Source organism: Vicugna pacos, chromosome 32 (assembly GCF_048564905.1).
Source record: "Vicugna pacos chromosome 32, VicPac4, whole genome shotgun sequence".
In the NCBI taxonomy this organism is placed as follows: Eukaryota; Metazoa; Chordata; class Mammalia; order Artiodactyla; family Camelidae; genus Vicugna; species Vicugna pacos.
This window is the reverse complement of record NC_133018.1, coordinates 18817256-18837471: the sequence shown is the minus strand read 5'-3', so window position 1 is coordinate 18837471 and position 20216 is coordinate 18817256. Positions and strand designations below refer to the sequence as shown.

General features: G+C 46.2%; 1 protein-coding gene across 1 annotated transcript in view; it reads right to left on the bottom strand.

Annotated features, from left to right (window-relative positions):
• The window catches only part of TMEM120B (transmembrane protein 120B), a 39048-nt gene extending 19892 nt beyond the window's left edge, over positions 1–19156 (bottom strand). Inside the window, exons 1-3 of the mRNA XM_072953681.1 lie at positions 18952–19156; positions 2613–2731; positions 749–865 (exon numbers count right to left, since the gene is read on the bottom strand). Of these exons, the coding sequence (XP_072809782.1) occupies positions 749–865; positions 2613–2731; positions 18952–19020 (305 nt within the window). The 5' untranslated portion in view covers positions 19021–19156. The remainder of the gene's footprint in view (positions 1–748; positions 866–2612; positions 2732–18951) is intronic.
• Between the last annotated feature and the right edge of the window lie 1060 nt (positions 19157–20216).

Below are 20216 nucleotides of genomic sequence, written 5' to 3'. Positions count from 1 at the left end.
TAGAAAATTATCACCATCCAACGCATGGAGTTTTTAACCAAATACAGTAAAAAAAGGAGAAGACGAGAGGGTTGGCTCTGATAGGAGGCTCTGATTCAGTGCTAGGCCAAACCAAGAAAAGAGGTCAGAGTGAAGTGACAGGACATGTGTTTAGCAGTCCACGTCAGGTCATGATACAACACTGTCAGAATCTCTCTCTGGAACAGGATGGCGGTGATGCCACTTGAGGAAAGAGATGGGACTTCTCTGAAGGAGGAAGATGGAAAGAACACAGGCTCTGGAGTCAGATGTCAGCCCAGGCTCGGCCACCTGCGCAAGAGACGCCCTAATGACTCCGACCCTCACAGACTGGGGATTCCTGGATCTGACGCACTCGGATGTTGAGGATGAAGTGAGTGGCATCAAGAGCGCACAATGCTGGGCATACAGCAGGCTCTCAATACATGTTTGTTCTTTTGAGAGAGAACACCTTTCCTCTTGACCCCAGGTGGCATCAGGCATGTGGCAAATGCTGGGAACCGGCTCTTTCATCTGGTTCCTTGAAAAAGCCCTCCCAGGAGTGTCACTACACGTGGTGGGGGCCAAGGTCCCTTCCTGGGTTCGTGGAGGAACACATGAGGAAGCTTCCTTCTCTTTCCTGACCTTGTCTCCTCCTTCCCCCTCAAATTCAAGCCCCAACAGGGAGGCAGGAGCCTGAGCGTCTGCCCACAGCGCCGGCCGGGGGAGGGGGTAATTTCCCAGCTCCTACCCGTTCCTCTTGGGCAGGTAGGCCTCCATGTCAAAGAAGACATTCTGCCGCTCCTTGATGTTGGCGCCCATCTGCTGAATGAGCTCTGCCTCCTCCCGACTGGCATGACGCTTGTACCTGTGGTCAGAGATGTGGGCACAGGAGGAACAGGGGCGTTACTCAGGCTGAAGGAAGAATCTGGAAGCTCTGGGCACAGCCCTCCCATCTTTCCATCTCAGTGCTTCTGGCAGCCTCAGTTCTCCATCTGTATTCTCTGGGCTTGATGCTGGCCTCCTGCCAGCCTTATGACCTTGGGGATGTCCTTTAACCTCTGTCTTATTTTCCACTCCTCAAAACAGAGATAACATCGGTCCTACCTTGCAGACAATGGCATCTGAGGATTAAGTAAGCAAATGAAATGCAAAACATTTAGAACACCTGACACATAGTACAAGCTCAGTGGACATCTCTTGGCGATACTATCCTTCTTGCTGGTCTATAGGAACAACCTGGAGATTACTAACAGGACAGACAGGAAGGTGCTTTAAAAGTATGAGCAGTCAACCAGTCAAGGTCTAACTGTTATTCTTTGGTGATATTTAATCTCAAAACTAGAAAAACAAGTCATAGACGTTCTCAGAATCGCAGGGGTCCTTCATGTAAGAACCCATCTTATGGGTCAACCTTCTAACCCAGTGGTTCTCAACTTGGGAAACTACACAATGTCTGGGAACATTCTGGTTGTCAAACAGGGGTGGAGGGCTCTACTGGCATCTAATGGGCAGAGGCCAGGGAGGCTGTTAAACATCCTACAAAGCACAGGACGGCCCTCAGCAGCAAAGACTTATCAGCAGTGCCAAGGCTGATAAAAGACTCCTGAGTCCTGCCGTCGGTGATGTGTTTTTCCAAGGCAGGGTGATGTCATTACATGGACCATCCACACTATACCCCGTGATGAATGGGCCCCCATTTCCAAAATGGCCAGTCAAGGTTAGGGGTATAATCAGTAACCGTCCCAAAAATTGTCCACGAGGGAAGGGAAGAACTGACCAGGAGTCACAAACTCTGGAACGGAGGGCCAGCTAAGTGACCTGGGACAAGCCACTGACAGCCTATTTCCCTGCCTCCTTAAGGGGTCACAGCATCCACTGGGCCCCTTCACCTGCAGGGGATGAGAGCACTTCCCAAATCATGAAGACAAGGGACGGGGAAGTGAACAGGTGACCCTGGCCTCAGGAACTGAAGGAAGCCATGAGCTCAAGCACATCCCCAGCAGGAATGCTGGACTTCTGACCCCCTCACCAGAGCCCCTGGGGGGGGTGAGCCCCCACACCCAGGAGAAGGGTACTTGCTATTTATCTGCCCAATAGGACTTCTCTTAACAACTTTCCTCTGGGAACTACATCTTATCCTCTCTCCCCTCCTATATGGTTCAAGTAGGGCTGTCCTATCCCCCAGGCCCATAAACTGAGTATATGACCGAGTCTTGCCGAAAAAGAGGCTCAATGACTGGTTTGCAGATGGGCACGTGACCAATTCAGCCAATGAGGCTCACACCCAGAACTTTTGCTGAAAGACGAGTTCTCATGCTGCTGGGCTGGCCAAGCCAGTAGGAAGAAAGGCTACAGGATAAAAGCCTGGCACTGCTGGTGGCCATCTCAGTGACCACCACAGCCTGAGAGTGACGCCAATCTTAAGGAAGGAAGATTTCAGAGGGAAAAAAACCAGATTCCTAAAAACACCCTTTGATCCCCCCGGATCAAGTCATGCCTGAAGCTACTCCTGGTTTTTTTCCATCAAGATTTCCTTTCTCTGCTCAAGCCAGTTTTGACTTGGGATTCTGTCCCTTAAAGCCAGGGGAGCTTTCAGCTGCAGCGCCACCTACCTCTGGAGCGTGTGCTTCAAGTCCTTCAGCCGCGTCTTCTGCTTGTTGATGGAGCAGCTGCACAACGTCTGGAGTGCTGTCAGCTCCTCCAGCTTCTGCCTGTAGATCCTGTGGGTTTCCTGAGGGATGGAGGGGCCCAGGCAGGGTGTACAGGAGAACATAAAGGGGTCATTTTTCACCGTGTGCTTGTGTCAGGGGATATGACTACAGAAGTCACAGTTTGACAGTTCAGATGCTACAACTACAACTATTAAAGACGTGCCTTATAAAACTGGGACTGGCTCTGGGGAAGCCAGCACAGCACTTGTGTAATAAGGACCTGCTGGGTCTTTTCCTGCACAGGGGCCATCCCTCCTGATGGGAACAACAACCAAATATGCCCCTGAGGAGTCAGCCCCCTCTTGTCAATTCCTAGTCCAGATGGTTTGAAGAGAGCTAACAGTCCCCATGCCAAGAGTGATCATGTGATTCAGGCTTGGCCAATCAGTATCCTCGAATCCCCTGGCAACTGACTGGTTCAGAGGCGGGCACATGGCTCAAACTGGGCAAATGAGAGTCAACGCTGGGACTTTACCTAAAAGTATTGGTTTAGAGATACCCCTTTCTCCTGGGTTTGCTCATCTGATAGAAGGTACACCTGGGGCTGCTGAGTGGCGAGAGCCTGCCTAAGAATGAAGCCAAATAGGAAAACAGAATTGAGACATGGCAGGAGACAGAATTCTCACAGCATCATTTCAGCCCTTGGATCTACCAGATCTGAGTGTCATGCTATCTAATACTCTTGGTTCTGTGAGTCAATAAATTCCTTTTCACTTAGTCCAGTTTGAGCTGGGTTTCTGATCCTAGCAATGAAGAGAGTTCTTGCTACGTCAGCTAAGAAAAGGACATACCTCTTTCCTTGAAGCCAGCCCTCCCCATCCCAGGCACAGTCACCCCGATAAACTCAGTGTCTTATTCCTGGAAATAACCACTCAGGGCCACAAGGCCAGAGGAAATATGAGAGACTTCACCCCAAAGCAGGGAGAGTGGAACACAGTGACTTCTCCACATTGTTGCCACAGCACACATCCCCCAAAATAACACCATACGCAGGAAAACAGCCAGTTTCCTCTAGAGTTCTGATGACCTAAGACAAACACCAACAATTTAGAGAAAACAATGGAGGGGATGGGGACCATAAAATTAAAAACAATAATACAATGAACATATTTAAAGCGGCGATTTCCTTGGGTGCTAGAGAAATGCACTTATCAGAAGGAGAGAAAACGGGGGGATGGTCAAACAGTGAGGCCAGAGCCTAAACTCTCATGTCTGCCAAGAGGGTTCCTAGATATGAAGGTTAAGACAGAAAATAAGGGATAGTGAAGGCCATGAAGTGAATAAATAACAGTTGGGAGCAACAAGGAAGAATGTTGTGAGCAAGTCTCCCTTGGCCCTCAGGTGAGAGGGCTCGGTCCCCTGGACTTACAGAGTTTCCTCACTCCTTCCTGGACCCCCAGAGAGGAAAATCATGTCTCTTTTTAAATTTAACTTTCAATTTTTTAGGTAATCTCAAACTTCAAAAGACTTGTAAGAGGACAAAGAACTCCCTCATACTTTTCACCCAGATTCACCACCGTTAACCTTGTGACATATTTGCTTTATCCCCCACGTAGGTGTCTGTGTGTGTGTGTGTGTGTGCACTCTTTTTCTATAACAGGCCATCAGTAAACAGCCCACTGGCCAAATCTGGGCAACTGATTTTGCATGGGCAGTGAGCTAGAAATGACTTTTGCCTGGTTGAAGAAAATCAAAAGAAGGCTATTTCATGATATGTGAAAAGCACATGAAATTGAAACTTCAGTACCCATAAATAAATTTGATTGGAGCACAGCCATGCCCGTTCAAAGATACACTGTCTGCGGCTGCTCTGTCGCTGCAACAGCAGAGCGAGTGGTTGTGACAGAGACCACGTGGCCTGGAAAGCCCAGAATGCTCACTACTTGGCCTTTTTTGCCAAAAGAGTTTGCTGCCTCCTGTTCTAAGCCTTTTGGAAGTTCCTGGTAGACCACAGGCTCCTAAATACTTCAGTGCGTATTTCCTAAGGACGTGACATTCCCTTGTATCTCCAATTATCAAATACAGAAAATGTAACTTCGATACAATACAATATGATGACTTCAAACAGCATCCAAATTCACATTGGGATGGTGACTATCTCTTGATGGCAATTTCCCCCCAGACCATGGACCCAGTTGGATGTCATGCCTTGTATGACTGCAGCCTGGACCAGCGCCCCAACTTCTGTCTTTCATGACAGCAGTATTTTCAAAGAGTTCCGTCCAGTTGTTCTAGAGAATGTCGCTCTATCTAGGTTTGTCTGCTATTTCCTCATGACTGAGTTTTGGTTATGCGTTTGGGACAGAGATGCCACTAGAGCAACACTGTGTCCTCAGCGTCCCCATCAGAAGGGACATGGTGTCTGTGATGTGAACTTTGACTGCTTGGGAGAGGTGGTGTCCACCTGCTTTCTCCACTGCACAGTGACCAGCTTTCCACCTGTAATTAATAAGTAATCTATACAGAGGAGGCTGCCTTTTAACCACTTTTGACTTCTTCAGTGCCAAAGCAGCCCTCTATGTTCAACCAATCAAGGAAAACCTCCAGAACTGGATGAGGAGGATGGGGGCAGAGAGACCCCGACCACTTTGAGAAGGTGAGGCCTTTGGACTGAGAGGTCCCTGCAACACCAGCTGAGGCTTCTGGAAGGTAAAAGGCCATGCCCCCTCCTGCACTCTTTGGTGCTGGGTCCCACCACGGCGAGATAAGACCAAGATTCCAACATCAACGGCGAGATGCTCCCCAGGCCCTCTTCAGTTTGAATTAATGTTTAATTTCACAAGTAAACATGAAGACATTATCCTCATTAAAAATTAAAATACTGCAGCTATGACCAGAGTCAGCTTTGAATACACCCCTATCCTGTGTTCTCCCCTTTCTCCAGAAGTAGCCACTGTGACCAGTTTCTTCCAGACCTTTTCCTATGTGTTCTTCCAGACTGTATTCTCTGTATCTATGTATTTCTAAATTCCACACAGACCTATTTCTATATACACACACAGAAACTATATATACATATATGTGAAAAATACACACTGTTGCAAACATTATTGTTCCTAAGACTTATTCTCCTTTGCTTCATTTTAATAACAGGACCCCACTGGGTGGTAGCTGGGCACATGGCTGTCCAGCTAGACATTTCCCAGCCTCCCCTGCAGCTAGGTGTCACAGTATGACCCAGAGTTAGCCAATGGGATGCAACAGAAGTGACATAAGTTCTGAACTACATTTTTATAAGGAACTGCTTGCCCTCCTCTCTCTCTTTCCCCGCCTGGCATATGGCAACAATGGTCCAGTTACCTTGAAAAAAGAGATGGAAGCCACATGATACAAATGACAAAGCCCATTGTCCTCCTCGGCCAAACCAACCTGGATCCTGGGTGACCTCATGTAACAGAGCTTCCCACCTATGATCGTTTTAATACAAGATCATCCATCCTTTAGCACTCCTCACATAGAGAAGCTGGGCCTCTGTTTCCCTCCCCTTAAATACAAGTAGGCTTGTGGCTGGTTTGACCAATAAAGTATGTCAGAAGTACCAAAGAAACAAACAGCCTGATTAAAAAAATGGGCAGAAGACCTGAATAGACATTTTCCCAAAGAACCCATACACATGGCAACAGGTGCAAGAAAAGCTGCTCAACGTCAGTGATCATCAGAGAAATGTAAACCAAAACCAGCTAGATATCACCTCATACCTGTCAGAATGGCTGTCATCAAAAAGACCACAAATAACAAATGTTGGGGAGGATGTGGAGAAAAGGGAACCCTCATACATTGTTAGTGGGAATGTAAATTGGTGCAGCCACTGTGGAAAATAGTATGGAGGTTCCTCAAAAAACTAAAAATAGAACTATATATGACCCAGTAATTCCACACCTGGGTATATATCCAAAGACAACAAAAACACTAATTCAAAATGATAAATGCACCCCAATGTTCATAGCAGCATTATTTACAATAACCAAGTATGGAAGCAACTTAACTGTCCATCAACAGGTAAATGATAAAGAAATGTGGTGTGTGTGTGTATATGTATAAATATATATATATATATATATATATACCACACACACACACAAACACACACACACACAGTGGAATACTACTCAGCCATAAAAAAGAAATAAATTTTGTCATTTGCAACAACATAGATTGACCTGGAGGGTATTCTGCTTAGTGAAATAAGTCAGACAAAGACAAATACTATGATATCACCTATATGTGAAATCTAAAAAATTAAACAAACTAGTGAATATAACAAAAAGAAAGAGACTCACAGATACAGAGAACAAACTAGTCGTTACCAGTGCAGAGAGGGAAGAAAGGAGGGGCAAAACAGGGGTAGGGGATTAAGTGGAACAAACTACTGTGCAAGGATACATAGTACAGCACAGGGAATATAGCCAATATTTTACAGTAACTATAAACAGACTATAACCTTTAAAAATTGTGAATCACTATATTGTACACCTGAAACTTATGTAACATCGTAAGCCAATTATATCTCAGGTTTTAAAAAACAGCAGAATTGACACCATACAATTTCCAAGAAAAAAAATCACGGAAGGCCATGAGACTTCCGCCTTATTTGCTGGAACACTGGCTCTTGGAACAAAAAGATCAACTACCCTGAGGCCACCATGCTGTATGGAAACCCTAACTACATAGAGAAGTCACATGGAGGCAGTCTGATCAATACCCCAACTAAGACAAACCCTCCTGTCGTTTTAGCTCCCGCCCCAGACGTGAGGGTCAAGAAATCTCCAGATGATTCCAGCCCCAGCCATGTTATTTACTCCCAGCCATTCAAGTCTTCCTAACTAAGGCTTCTGACCTCACAGAACACAGTCAAGCCATCCCCACTATGCTCTGTCTAAACTCCTGATCCCTAGAATCCGTGAGCAAAATGCAACTATTGTTGTTTCATGCAACAGCAGATACCTGGACCACCACCCACCCTGGACCGCACCTCCCTCTGAACTGTTATGTGTGAAATAAAGAGGCTACCTCATTTAAGTCTTTTTATTGGGTGAACTTCTAGCTACAGCAGCATAGTGTATATCCTAAAGTACACACTTGATTTTTTTAAATATATTAACAGTATCAGAATATAGATATGGTTCCACAACTTTCTTTTCTCACTCAACAACATGTCTTGAAGAGCTTGCCAGCCAAATCTGGGCAACTGATTTTGCACGGGCAGTGAGCTAGGAAAGACTTTTTTGCCTGACATAAAAATATACAGACGTACTTTGTTCTTAGTGCTGTGCAGTATTTCATGGTATGGACATGTGACAGTTTATTTAGCCTTTTTCCTGTCACTGGACATTTATGTTGTTTCCAGTCTCTGAGGATAACTAACAAAGCAACGCTGAATGATATCCCTACACTGCCTCCCTGGGCACACGTGCAAGCATCTCTCTTTTGAAGAAAAGTGGAATTGCTGGGTCAGAGCGTTCAGGCTTGTTTTCAGTTTTAACAGATCTTGACAAACTGTTTGCAGAGTGGCTGTACCAATTTACACTCCCATCCACAGCACAGGGCAGCTGCCCACACCTCACCAATGCTCAATGCTATGCCCATTGACTTTCTTATAGGCACTTTCCTAACACTCTACAGGTGATATTTTCTGCCCAGTTCTAAGGCATCAGACTGAAGAGAAAGGGGAAGTCCATGGGCTTTTCCATAATTTTGTCCCCTGGGATATAGAGTCATTCCTGTTCCCTGAGAGTTCTCTGTCTCTCTGCCACTGGCTAGAGCCACTTCCCAGGGGAGATCCGATACAGGAGAAAACATATCCAGTCCACCCTCGGCTCCAGGCTCAGGATTTGCCAGCCACGAGGAGAATGTGCGCTGGGGGATTCGGAAACAAAACCCTTAGTGTGATGCACTCTCCATCCCCAGGGCATTTCTTGCCCACGCCCAGTCTCTGCTGATTGCACCTCGTGCCAGTCAGACAAGCAGCAGGAAAAGTTATCAACTCATTTCTTGGATCCTAACTTTTTTCCAGACCGCTGTCTCTCTCTCTTTTTTCAACTGTGGTCAAATATATGTAACATATAATTTACCATGTTAATCATTAAAATTTTTTAAAATTTCTGAGAGTAATAAAATATACATAAAATTTACCATCTTAATCATTTTAAGTGTACAATTCAGTGGCATCAAATATGTTCACCTGTTGGGAGGGTGGAGGGATAAATTAGGAGTTTGGGATTTGCAGATACTAACAACTATATGTAAAATACATAAACCACAAGATCCTACTGTACAGCACAGGGAGCTATATTCAATATCTTATAATAGCCTATAATGAAAATAGTATGAAAAGGAATATATATGTATAACTGAATCAGTACACTGTACACCAGAAATTAACAGAACATTGTAAACCGACTATATACTTCAATTAAAAAAATGTATGTTCACATCATTGTGTAACCATCACCACCATCCATCTCCAGAATTTTTTCATCATCCCAACCGAAAACAATAACTCAATTTCTTGTTTCTCCCAGCCCTTGGCAACCACCTCTCTAGTTTCTATTTCTGTGAATTTGACTTCTCTAGGTACCTAATATAAGTTGAATCATACAGGATTTACATTTTTGTGTCTGGCCTGTTAAGACATTGCATAATGTCTTCAAGGTCCATCTACACTGTAGCATGTATCAGAGTTCCCTCCCTTTTTCAGGCTGAACAATATCCTACTGTATATGTATGTGTGTACCACATTTATCCACTCACCTGTCCATGAACACCTGGGCTGCTTCCACCTTTTGGATATTGTGAATAATGTTACTATGAACAGGGGTGTATAAGTATTTGTTCAAGTCCCTGCTTTTAATTCTTCTGGGTATATATCCAGAAGTGGAATTTCTGGATCATACAGTAATCCATGTTTAATTGTTTTGTTTTGTTTTTTAACGGAGCTGCCATACCATTTTCCACTGAGGTTGCACTATTTTGCAACAGCTGTCCCTCTTTGTTTGTTTGTTTGTTTTTATTGAGGTATAGTTAGTATGTGTCAATTTCTGGTGTACAGCATAATGTCAGTCATACATGAACATACATATATTCATTTTCATATTCTTTTTCACCATAAGTTACTACAAGATACTGACTATAGTTCCCTGGCTATACAGTATGAACTTGTTTATCTGTTTTATATATATTAGTATCTGCCAATCTCGAACTCTCAATTTATCCCTTCCCATCCTCTTCCCTGCTGGTAACTAAAGTTTATTTTCTATGTCTATGAGTCTATTTTTGTTTTGTAAATAAGTTCGTTTGTCTTTTTTTTTTTAGATTCCACATAGAAGTGATATCATGTAGCATTTTTCTTTCTCTTTCTGGCTTGCTTCACTTAGAATGACGATCTCTAGGTCCATCCATGTTGTGCAACAGCTGTCTCTTGATGCTCTGTCCACGGCGGGGTTCTGGGAGGTGGGGGGATACAATTCCTGTCTTCCCTCGGAGTCCCCGGCTACCCTCTGCACACGAGGATGTCTCCAGCAGACCCTCCGCTGGACCTGTGCTTTGAGATGCTTTTTTCCAGGAACAGGATGAGCCACACTGAGGCAACTCAGTCCTGCCTTCATCCATTCAGCCTTGGCCCTGTGGTGTCGAATGGAACTAGCTGCCAGATGGAAGCCTTCTGTTGTTTTTGCCAGCCAGGCAGCTATCTCCTCTCTAGTTAGTGCCCCTGTAGTCTCTTCGGAGATCCATGCCTCCCCAACCCTCAGTCCATGAGATCTGGTTAGGAGTAGCGGGGCTGACCCTGCCCCAGGTTCCAGGGCAAACGACCCAGCCGTAGGCAACCAGCCTGATCCGGCAGGTTGATTCAGGGACAAGCATTCAAAACCAATGAAACTCAGCTGTGGGGCTTTTATCAGAACTGTTGGGGATTAAAAAAAAAAAAAGGAAACTTTTTCCACTAGTTTTGAAGGTAGCAGGATATGAGCTCAGAGCTAATGGGGCTGCCCTGCCTGGGAACAAACCTAACTGAGAGGAAACAGGATGGAGGTAAATGAAGCCCTGATGGTTTCATTTGAGTCCCTGGATCAGTTTATACCAGAAGGTGATACACCTCTGACTTCCCAATTAATCTAAGCAAACAAATGCTGTTTTATTTTGCTTGGCTTTGCTGGTTTGGATTGAATGTCTTCACTGAAGAGGCAGGTGGCAGAATCTAGATTAATTTGCCAAAAAAAATAGAACTTTCCTTCTGGGCAGAGTTAACCACAACAGGTAAGAAGAGAAGCCATAAATCTTGGACTCGTTATTACCAAGCACTTGCCCTGGGCACTGTCATCTTAAAGATGCCAAAAATAAGGACTTGGTTGGAGCCTGGTTGAATAAATCCTTCATCAAGCTAGTAACTAAATAGGCATCTAGAACTGTAGATCTCTGAGCAACTATACTGGGTGTTTTTCTATGAAACCAAGAACCTAAACCATTATTTTTTTGAGTAACTTTATTGAGGTATAGTTTACATATCATAAAATTCTCATTTTAAAGACACAGTTCAGTGATTTTTATACATTTACAAAGTTGCACAACTATCACCACATTCTGTTCTAGAACATTCCATCACCCAGTAAGATCCCTAGTGTCTATCAGCACTGACTCCCCGCTCGCCCTTCCTCCCAGCTCCTGGCAACCACTAATGCACCTTCTGTCCCTATAGGTTTGTCTTTGCTAGATATTCCATACAAATGGACTCCTACAATATATGTGGTTCTGTGTCTGGCTTCTTTCATGTAGCATATGTTTTGAGGTGTATTTATGTTGTATTAGTATTTTTGTATTGCTACTCAGCATTTATACCACATTTGGTTTATTCATTCACTAGTTGTTGGACATTTGGGTTATTTCCACTTTGAGCTACTATGAATAATGCTGCCAAGAGCATTCATGTACAAGTCTTTGTGCAGATATATATTTTCCTTTTTCTTGGACAGATATCTAAAAACGGAACTGCTGGTCGTATGGTAAATGTATGTTTAACTTTCAAAGAAAATGCCAAAATGCCGAGCCACTATTTTTATTTCTAAACTTGGCAGCCATAGATGGGAGCACGGGAGACACCAAAGACTGAGAGTCGGGTCTCTGCCTACTATGCGGGGAGCGCCAGCTTATTAAACATGATTGACTCCCACTTCAAGTTGCTACCTCCAAAAATAACCCAGAGTGCTGGGGGCACCAGAGCAGACAGGCAGCTGGGGAAGAAAGGACGCTATTCTGCTGCACAAAGCAAGTCCCAACCCCCTAACTGTCTAGTTCAAGACCAAGCAGAGAAAAGAGACATACTTGATAAAATATCTAAAGACAGAGCTTTAGGTGGAGGAAAAAAAGAGGATAATTATGTGGCAAACACTGCGAGTCAAGAAGCAAGTGCTAACTATATAAATGTAATCCACATCTCAAAGAGATAAAATGCTAGCATCACACACTAATCAGGTCTTCAATAAATGATATTTGCATGGTCATAATCACAGAAATGACCGAGAGTGAGTTTATATTTTTCTAATAAGCCTTTTGGAACTATTAGGTTCCTTTTTGGTCTCCTGCTCATTTTATTATGAAATACTTCAGGCATATTGGAAAAGACAGAAAATCATATAATTAATAGCAAATAAACGTATCGTTAACACCCACATTCTCAGTCTCAGCTTCACACATAACACTGCAGAGTTGAAAGCCCATACATGTTCCCTGTAGGTGGTATTCCCATCCTCTCCCTCCAAACAGGGGAACCCTATGCTGTTTATGTTGGCCCCCAGCCCACCCCAGATCACCTCTGTCTTTCCCTGTGCCCTGGCAAGCTGACCCCTATGAACTGCATGTCCTGGGCTCCCGTGCCCCGCCTCCTACTTGGGTTTAGCCAATGGGATGCCCGGACAGAAGACTGGGGGGCGGGAGGAGAGAGAGAGAGGCTTGGGTATTTGTTCCTCCTGCCTCCTCCCTGCTTTGCTGTAGCCTTCGACCACTACAACTCCTGTCCTAAAGCTGTCCCTTCATGGTTAGGACTGGTTCCAGCTCCAGGGGCCTTACCTTTAAACTGCCACACCTCTGTAAAAAGCGCCTTCTTTAATCTCTTTTCAGTGAGACCCATTTGGAAGAGTCATTTGCGTAACGCTAGGACTCTGCCCAAATCTCCACTACACTGAATTTGGCCTCAAGCACTCCCTTGCAAGTCTTTACATTTGTATTACAAAGATACATAGAATAAGCAAAACATAGTGTTGTTTCGAATGCTTTTAACTTTACTATACATGTCATACTCTATATACCTCTAGCAACTTTTCACTTAATGTTGCTTTTCTTTTTAAAACATTTATCCATGTTGATACATGTAGCTCTAGTTTATATGTTCTGCTCTTCATACCCTGCCCTACGAATCATCAGTAGAATCATCCATTCTTATATCTGTCTCCCATTTGAGTTTGCAAGTATGTGGATATGTATTACTTATAAAAATCTAGAATAGGTCAGAGAGAGAGACAGGCAGACAGACACTAACACTGGCTCTGTGAGCTGGGATGCCCATAGCTTCCTTCCTACATGCCTAATTACCATCCTTTTACACAGCGAACAGAAGACACAAACAAGGGAGTTTCCATTGGAGGGTCTGGAGATCTGCCGCCTCTCCTGTCCTCTGAGGCCCCACAATCTGCCCCAGTGGGAAAATGAGGTTAATGACTCAGGTCCCAGCACGGCTGTGAAACATCTGGAGATGCCCTCTTAACACAACTTGGCTGAAACAACTCGGATGACACAACTCCTGAATCAACATTTACTGCAAGAATTATTGGCAATGGAAGCAAGTGGCATTTTTAGACAGAGCCCTGGCCTAGGAGCACTGCAAGTTGGTGCGCAACACATTACACTGCAACAAAGCCATGGCCACCACTGAAATGTAGTGACTTATAACTGTGGCTGGTGGTAAGTTTTCAAGTGATTGCATTTACACAGTTCCCTTTCCAAGGAACCAACTTTCAATAAAGATTTCTGAATGCCCAGTATACTTAACTAAGACTCACTGCCATGGAAACACTACTAAGGATGGCAAGTTGAGTCGATCTAAACTGTATCAATTCTATATTGGGAAAGATTCTGAGTCATGTGCAGGACTGATTAGTAATGTCTGTTATCGGAGCAGTAAATGGGAGTATTAGCATGTGCGTCAGGCATCTGGGAGGCAGGATAACGTAATGGCTAAGTGATTAGGCTCTATATATCCAGACTTTATATCCAGAGTCTGCCACTTCTTAGTTTTCTTAGCTGAGAAAGAGCTAGGGGATGAGATAAATGTAACAAGCCAGTACTGTTTTTTTTAAATCAGCTTTACTCAGGGATAATTTACATACCCATCCACCAATTTTCAGGTGAACAATTGAATGACTTTTGGCAAATACATAGAGTTGTGTAATCACCACCACAATCAGGACATAAACCAAAGGTTCCCAAACTCGCAGGTTCACTGTACCCTTAGTGTCCCAATAAACTTTGCAGAGTCCTTAGTCCAAATAACTGAAAAGTATTTATGTCTTAATAACTTAGTAGTCGTTTGGGAAAAAATAATACACAGAAGTTGGCAAAAGTTATTTTTATTTCATTCTGAAGTAAGCGAAATTATCTACTGATGTGAGTGCCTGTCAGGCCCTGCACAAATCCACAAACCTTTGGATTAGACTGGACCCTGCCTGCCCCATTTCTTGTCCCAAACCAATTTTCACTTAGTTCTTCATTTCAATCAGAGACCACCAAAAATCCAACTTCACAAAGATATGACATCATTAAAAAGAACATAGCGTAACCTAATGTACAGCTGTGAACTCCTCCAAGTTAGTAGTTTAAGGGGCGTGTGACAGATGTCATTGTGTTTCCCTTGAAAATTTAAATTATCCCCCAGTGCTCCCGTGAGCTTGCAGCAGCTCCTTGGAGGTGCCTTAACACAGTTTCAGAATCACAGACATAGACTGCTTCTATTACCCCAAAAAAGATGCCTGTCTAGCATCCTTCCCTGTTTTTTTTTTTTCCCTGTTTTTTTTATTTTATTTTATTTTATTTTATTTTACTACCAGTATTTTGATTTTTCCTTCATGGTACCACTCCTCCCCAACTCTTATTTCACATGATTTGAGCAGCACTGAACCAAGTCCTGGGCTCCAGGAGTAGACATGTAACCGTAATCCAGCCACTCAGTGCCACAGGGTCTGGTTAAATAAGGGATAATCACATGACCCAAGTCAGGTCAATAAAAGCTGGCCCTGGGACTCCTGCTAGAATTACAGGGAAAAAGATGTTGTGTTTCTGAGGTTTGATAGGCTGGCAGATGTCAGCCTGGGGCTGCCAATGGTCGTCTTTGCCACAATGTGGGAGAGACTGCTTGAGAATGAAGCTGACAGAGGAGATAGAGACACACATACAGAGAGACATCACTGGAACACCGGATCCAGACTTGCCTGAAGCCATTTGCCACTGGACTTTCCAATATATGAGCCAATTAACTGGGGGTTTTTTTGGTGGGGGGAGCTTAAAGCTGGCTGAATTGGGTTTCTGCTACTTGCAACTAAGAATCCTGACTAGCGTTATCATGTTAAAACACTGTACAAGTGAAATGAGACTCCACAGGTCCAAAAGTTTCCTTCTAGAGCAAAGGGTCTCAGGATACTTTTGGAGCCCACTGTGTTAGGAACTCCAAAAGTACCTTATGGAGACAGCAGGCCTGGGTACAAATTCTGCCTCCACAGCTTTCAGTTACTTAATATCTTAGTCTGAGTCTCCTTATCAATAAAGCCAAGATGTCATTTAAATTCAATGGAATAATCCGTGTATCATACAGTCAGCTCTTACTGTTGCTACTATTACTGTTGGCCTTTGTTTTGTAGATGAAGAAACTCAAGCTCAGAGAGGCTCTTTGCTAAAGGTCACGTGCCAGACAGCAGCAGAGCTCAGGCTGGAACCCAGGAATCCTGGCTCCCTGTCCAGAGTTCTTTCTGCACAGCCCACTTCCAAGGAAAGAGGCCCATAAAGCAATGCAAGATGGAAGAGACACAGACGAGTACACCGGGCACAGACCTGCCTTGGGCGGTGGTTAGGAGCACAGACTCTGATGTTCAGCAGCCTGGATTTGACTCCTGACTCCAGTACTTATAAGCCATGTGGCTTGGGGTATATTTTTCACTCTGTAAGACAGGCATAACGAGATCTATTTCATAGGGTTTTAGTAAAATAATACTGCTCTACCTGCTTCCACCCTGTCCTCCTCGTGTCTATTCTAAACACGGTAGCCAGAGGGACACCCATTTCGTTGGTAATAAAAGCTCCCCATCCCCAAAAAAGGCCAAAAATCTTTGCAATGGCCTACCAGGCCCCTAATTTCTGTGAGGTCAGGGTTAGGGAAAGGCCTCTTAGGGCCACCTCCTTCCTGGGTCCAGAGGGACAGGGTCAGGTTTCCAGAGATGCAAGACAGGAAACGCTCATTAAATCACCTGTCACCATGTCCGTAAGTGACCTTCTGTGGTTATACTACAGGCCACAAGGCCAAAGACGCGCTGTCTCAGATTGACGCTCAATTCACCCGCATGACTGAAACCCCAACTAGCCAAAACCAAAGTCCTCACAGAGACTTGACCTTGCCTCTGAGTCCAGGGAGGCCCTGGCAGATGCAAATCACAGTCAAAAGAAAATGGATCCTTTCCTCTAGAAAGTCCCAGAGATTATGGACGTTTTAGGGGTGGGGAGGAATTCCAAAGGCCTTTCAAAGTCTCTGCGGTCTAAAATCAAGTTTGCCCTTTTCTCCCTTCATTGGAAAAAGGGAAGGAGAGGTAAAACAGAGACATTACACATCATCCCAAGAAAGACAGACCAGAGAGGTATGAATGTGAAAGCCACAAATTCCAGATTCTGAAGCAGATATAGGAAAATTAAGATAGACTGGGATTTTTTGGTGAGAAAAAAAAGACCCTTCCTGCTGTTAACCTTTCGAGTTCCAGTCTGCCCGCCTGCCTGTCGTGACCTCCTTGCTCCCCAACAAATGTCTCATATCTGAAAGTCTGCCCAACACATACATACTAACAATGCACACCCTCCTTATTATATGCATATTCCAGAGACTTTCATCTCAGGAGTTCAGAGCTCTCATATTTATTATGGGAGTTAGGGGGCTGAGAAGAGAGAGAGGAACCTCCCAACACAATGACATCTGAACTAAACATTTAGAGAACTCAGTTCTAGTCTCAACCTTACCACCACATAGCTGAGTGACCCCAGGTCAGTCAATTAATATTTCTAAGCTTCCATGTCCTCATCCACGAACTGAAGATGTAGATAGTGGTTCCGTTCTAGTCTACAAGCTTGACCCCCAGGGGACTCTGTGCCTTCCATCCACCACTGGCCTCTGACCCAGCAGCTGCCCACCAAAGCCTGAGGTCAGCAAGATGCCTGTTCTCCAGAGTCGAACCCAGTCTATTCCAGCTCCTCCACTGCTGAAGGACTGAGCGGCCAACATCACGGTTTCTACCTGATCAGCCTTTGTATAACCCTTGCTGTGCACCAGGGGACAAAATCCAGGATTAATTCCCAATTCCTCTCTGTCCCTCACACACCTGAGCTCCAGAGACACCAAGTAGGAACGTAACAACAAATCAAACATCTCCTCTGTAACCTCTGCCTGCCAAGACCAGCTATCTAATTGCTGTTAATTTCATTAATTGCATAGCTCTGAAGCATTAAGACTCCTCCTCCGTCTAGTGTAAGGCAGGGCAAGGGAAAGGAACTATGAACTAAAGCCCCACACAGCAAAACTCTTCTCCGACTCCTGACCCTAATACCCTCCGTGGCTCCACAGCTGGACATGACCCGAGAGTCCAGCAAGGCTAAGGGTTAAGAAGCGGCTGAGTCTTCTCCATGGATGTGGAGCCAGAAGGGTCCTGGGAACTGGGTGGGACATAAGCTGTGGACCTGAAGTAAAGGGCACCAACCCATCATGCCGGACAGGCCAAGAAAGTATCCTTCGGTATTTACTCTCTGCTCATACCAAAAACAGCACCTCCCCCCTGCTTGGTCTCTCCAGAACCCCGTCTCTATTCATTGGGATGCACTGTCTCATGTCCAGAAAGACCCATCACAGACACCCTTGGCAAATTCCTCTTCCCTTCTCTGGACACTGCAAGAGGCCAACCGACTGCAGACAAGAGCTACATGGACAGGAAAAACGTCATGGCTCCAGGCGATAAGAAAGAATGGGCTGGGAGTGCTCCATGTGATTTCAGGCAAACAGAGCCCAACTCCAGAGAAAACAAACACTATCCCAGAACTAGAGAGGGAACAGCTCCAGCTCCAAAAATGGCCCAGGTGTCCCTCCTGGCCAACCCTAAGGTTTCCTGGGGTGTCTCTAGTCACCAGAGTAGGTAGCTGGGGGCTCTGCGAACCTTCTATCACGAACAACTCCTGCCAGGACTCTGCGGCGGCAATGCCATTCTCTCAAAGAGCCTCTCTTACACCCGCCCTCACCCCACCCCGCGTCGGGCTCTGGGCCAAACGGGTGAGGGCTGGGAGCAGCCTCTATCACTGAGAGAGGCAACCCAGCTGTCAGAAGTGACAGATGTCATCCACAACGCCAGACTCGGCCTGCAGCAGCGTTAGACAGGCGGGCACAGACACAGGAGCCCCAAAGATTGAGAACAGGGGTCCCTAATCCCTAAGCCAAGCTTAGGGGCTCTGGGAGAACGGCTTCCAAGCACATCTCCCAAAATGAAGCTGCAGAGGAGAGGGCTGCCCCGCCAGAGGAAAGGGGGAGTTGAGCTGCCAAAAGCTGGCGGGGGGCGGTGGGGTTAGGGGAGACCCCTGAGGAGATGGGGGATGGGCTTACTCTTTTAGTCCTCCCAGTAACCTACCTGTCCCCTCAGGCCTCCCCAACATGGACACGCCTGACACTTCCCCTCAGAGAGCACAGACCAACTTTCTGCAGCGAAGGAGGTGCGCGGAGCCAAGAGCCTGTGCGAGGGCGGGGAATGGGGGGTTTCGATACGGCGCCCCAACTGGATGAAGAACCAAAGTACTGGGAGATGGGAGGGGGCTGGCGCACGCGGACCACCAGCCCCCCCGGGCCTAGCCAGGGGCACGCTCTGGGCCCTGATGGTTCCCACCGCCCGGGCTGGCGAAGCAGGAAGGGGAATACACTACACGCCAGGTAGCAGAGTTTCGGGACCAAGTGGCCCGGTCTTACCTGCAGTTCCTGAAATTCTCCCTCCAGCTCGTGCCACTCGCGCTCGCAGCGCTCCAGCTGGCCGGACATGGCGCAGTGGTGCGAGGCGGCGGCGGCTCCCGCAGCGTGGCGCGGCGGGCCACCAGCACCCCACGCCACTCAGCTAGCCGGCCGCCTTCCCAGGCACCAGCTGTTCCTGCGCAGCGGGAGCCACGCGCGCACCTGACGTCACAGCCCCCGCCCCGGCGCCCGCCCCACCCCCCCTCGCCCGGAGGCAGGTCCCGCGCATGCGCACGCGCCTCCCTGGCTCCGCCCCCGCGCGAGGCGCGGCGCGCCGGCGGGGGGTTTACTGCAGCTTTGCAGGAGCTGGCCGGGGCCGTTGCTGCCCCCTTGGGAATGCTTCTGCGCTTCCAGACTTGGGATGGGGAACTTGTCCGCAAGCCGCCTTTATAGAGCTTATTTAATTAGATTGTGTGTGTTCGGGGTGTCTGGGGTCGGGAGGAAGAAAGGCGATTGGAGGGAGGTGAAAGCTCATCACCCCTTGGCATTGCCCGACCTGAGCCAAAGCCAGCGGAAGGCCTGGAATGCTAGAACTGACATTGACCATCCAGCAAGGTCGCCTGGCAGGGCGGAGAAGTACAGAGAGGGCCCTGTCATCTTACATTGTCATTATTTACTGCAACTAATACATTCTAGATCCTGCCCTCCAAGACTCTGGGTGACTCTCTTGACAGCTGTTTCTGTCGCTCAGATGACACAACGACCTCAATGCTAATCGAATCCAAATTCCCTCCCCTACCTTGCATGATTTTGCAAGATCTTATCCCTGCCTAGCTTTCCAGACACATCTTCCGGTCTCACACCCTGGATCAGTACTCTCCAGCCACAGGTTTTATTCTTCCTGCTCTTGCATGGACCATTCTTCCTTCTAAGTCTTCATATGGTTGCCTTTTACTCATCATTCTCGCCTTAATTCAAATGATACCTGTGTTAGTTTAGCTAGGGCTGCCCTAACCACAAACTGGGTTAAGTAGCACAAACTGGGTGACTCTCAGCTCTGTCTTCTCAACTTAGGAGGTCTTCCAGGCTCTACCTGGGGTCCCCCCCGCCCCTGCACTATGGCCTAGAAACTGTCTCCAGACAATAAATTGGGCAATCACAGGACTAATTCCACTTGTTTCCTGTCTCTCAGGGATGACTGTCTTCCATTGACGGATGTCCAGTGTCTTGAATGAGAAATACCATTTCATATTTATTTTCTCCTTTTTCTTGTTGTTTCAGGTGAG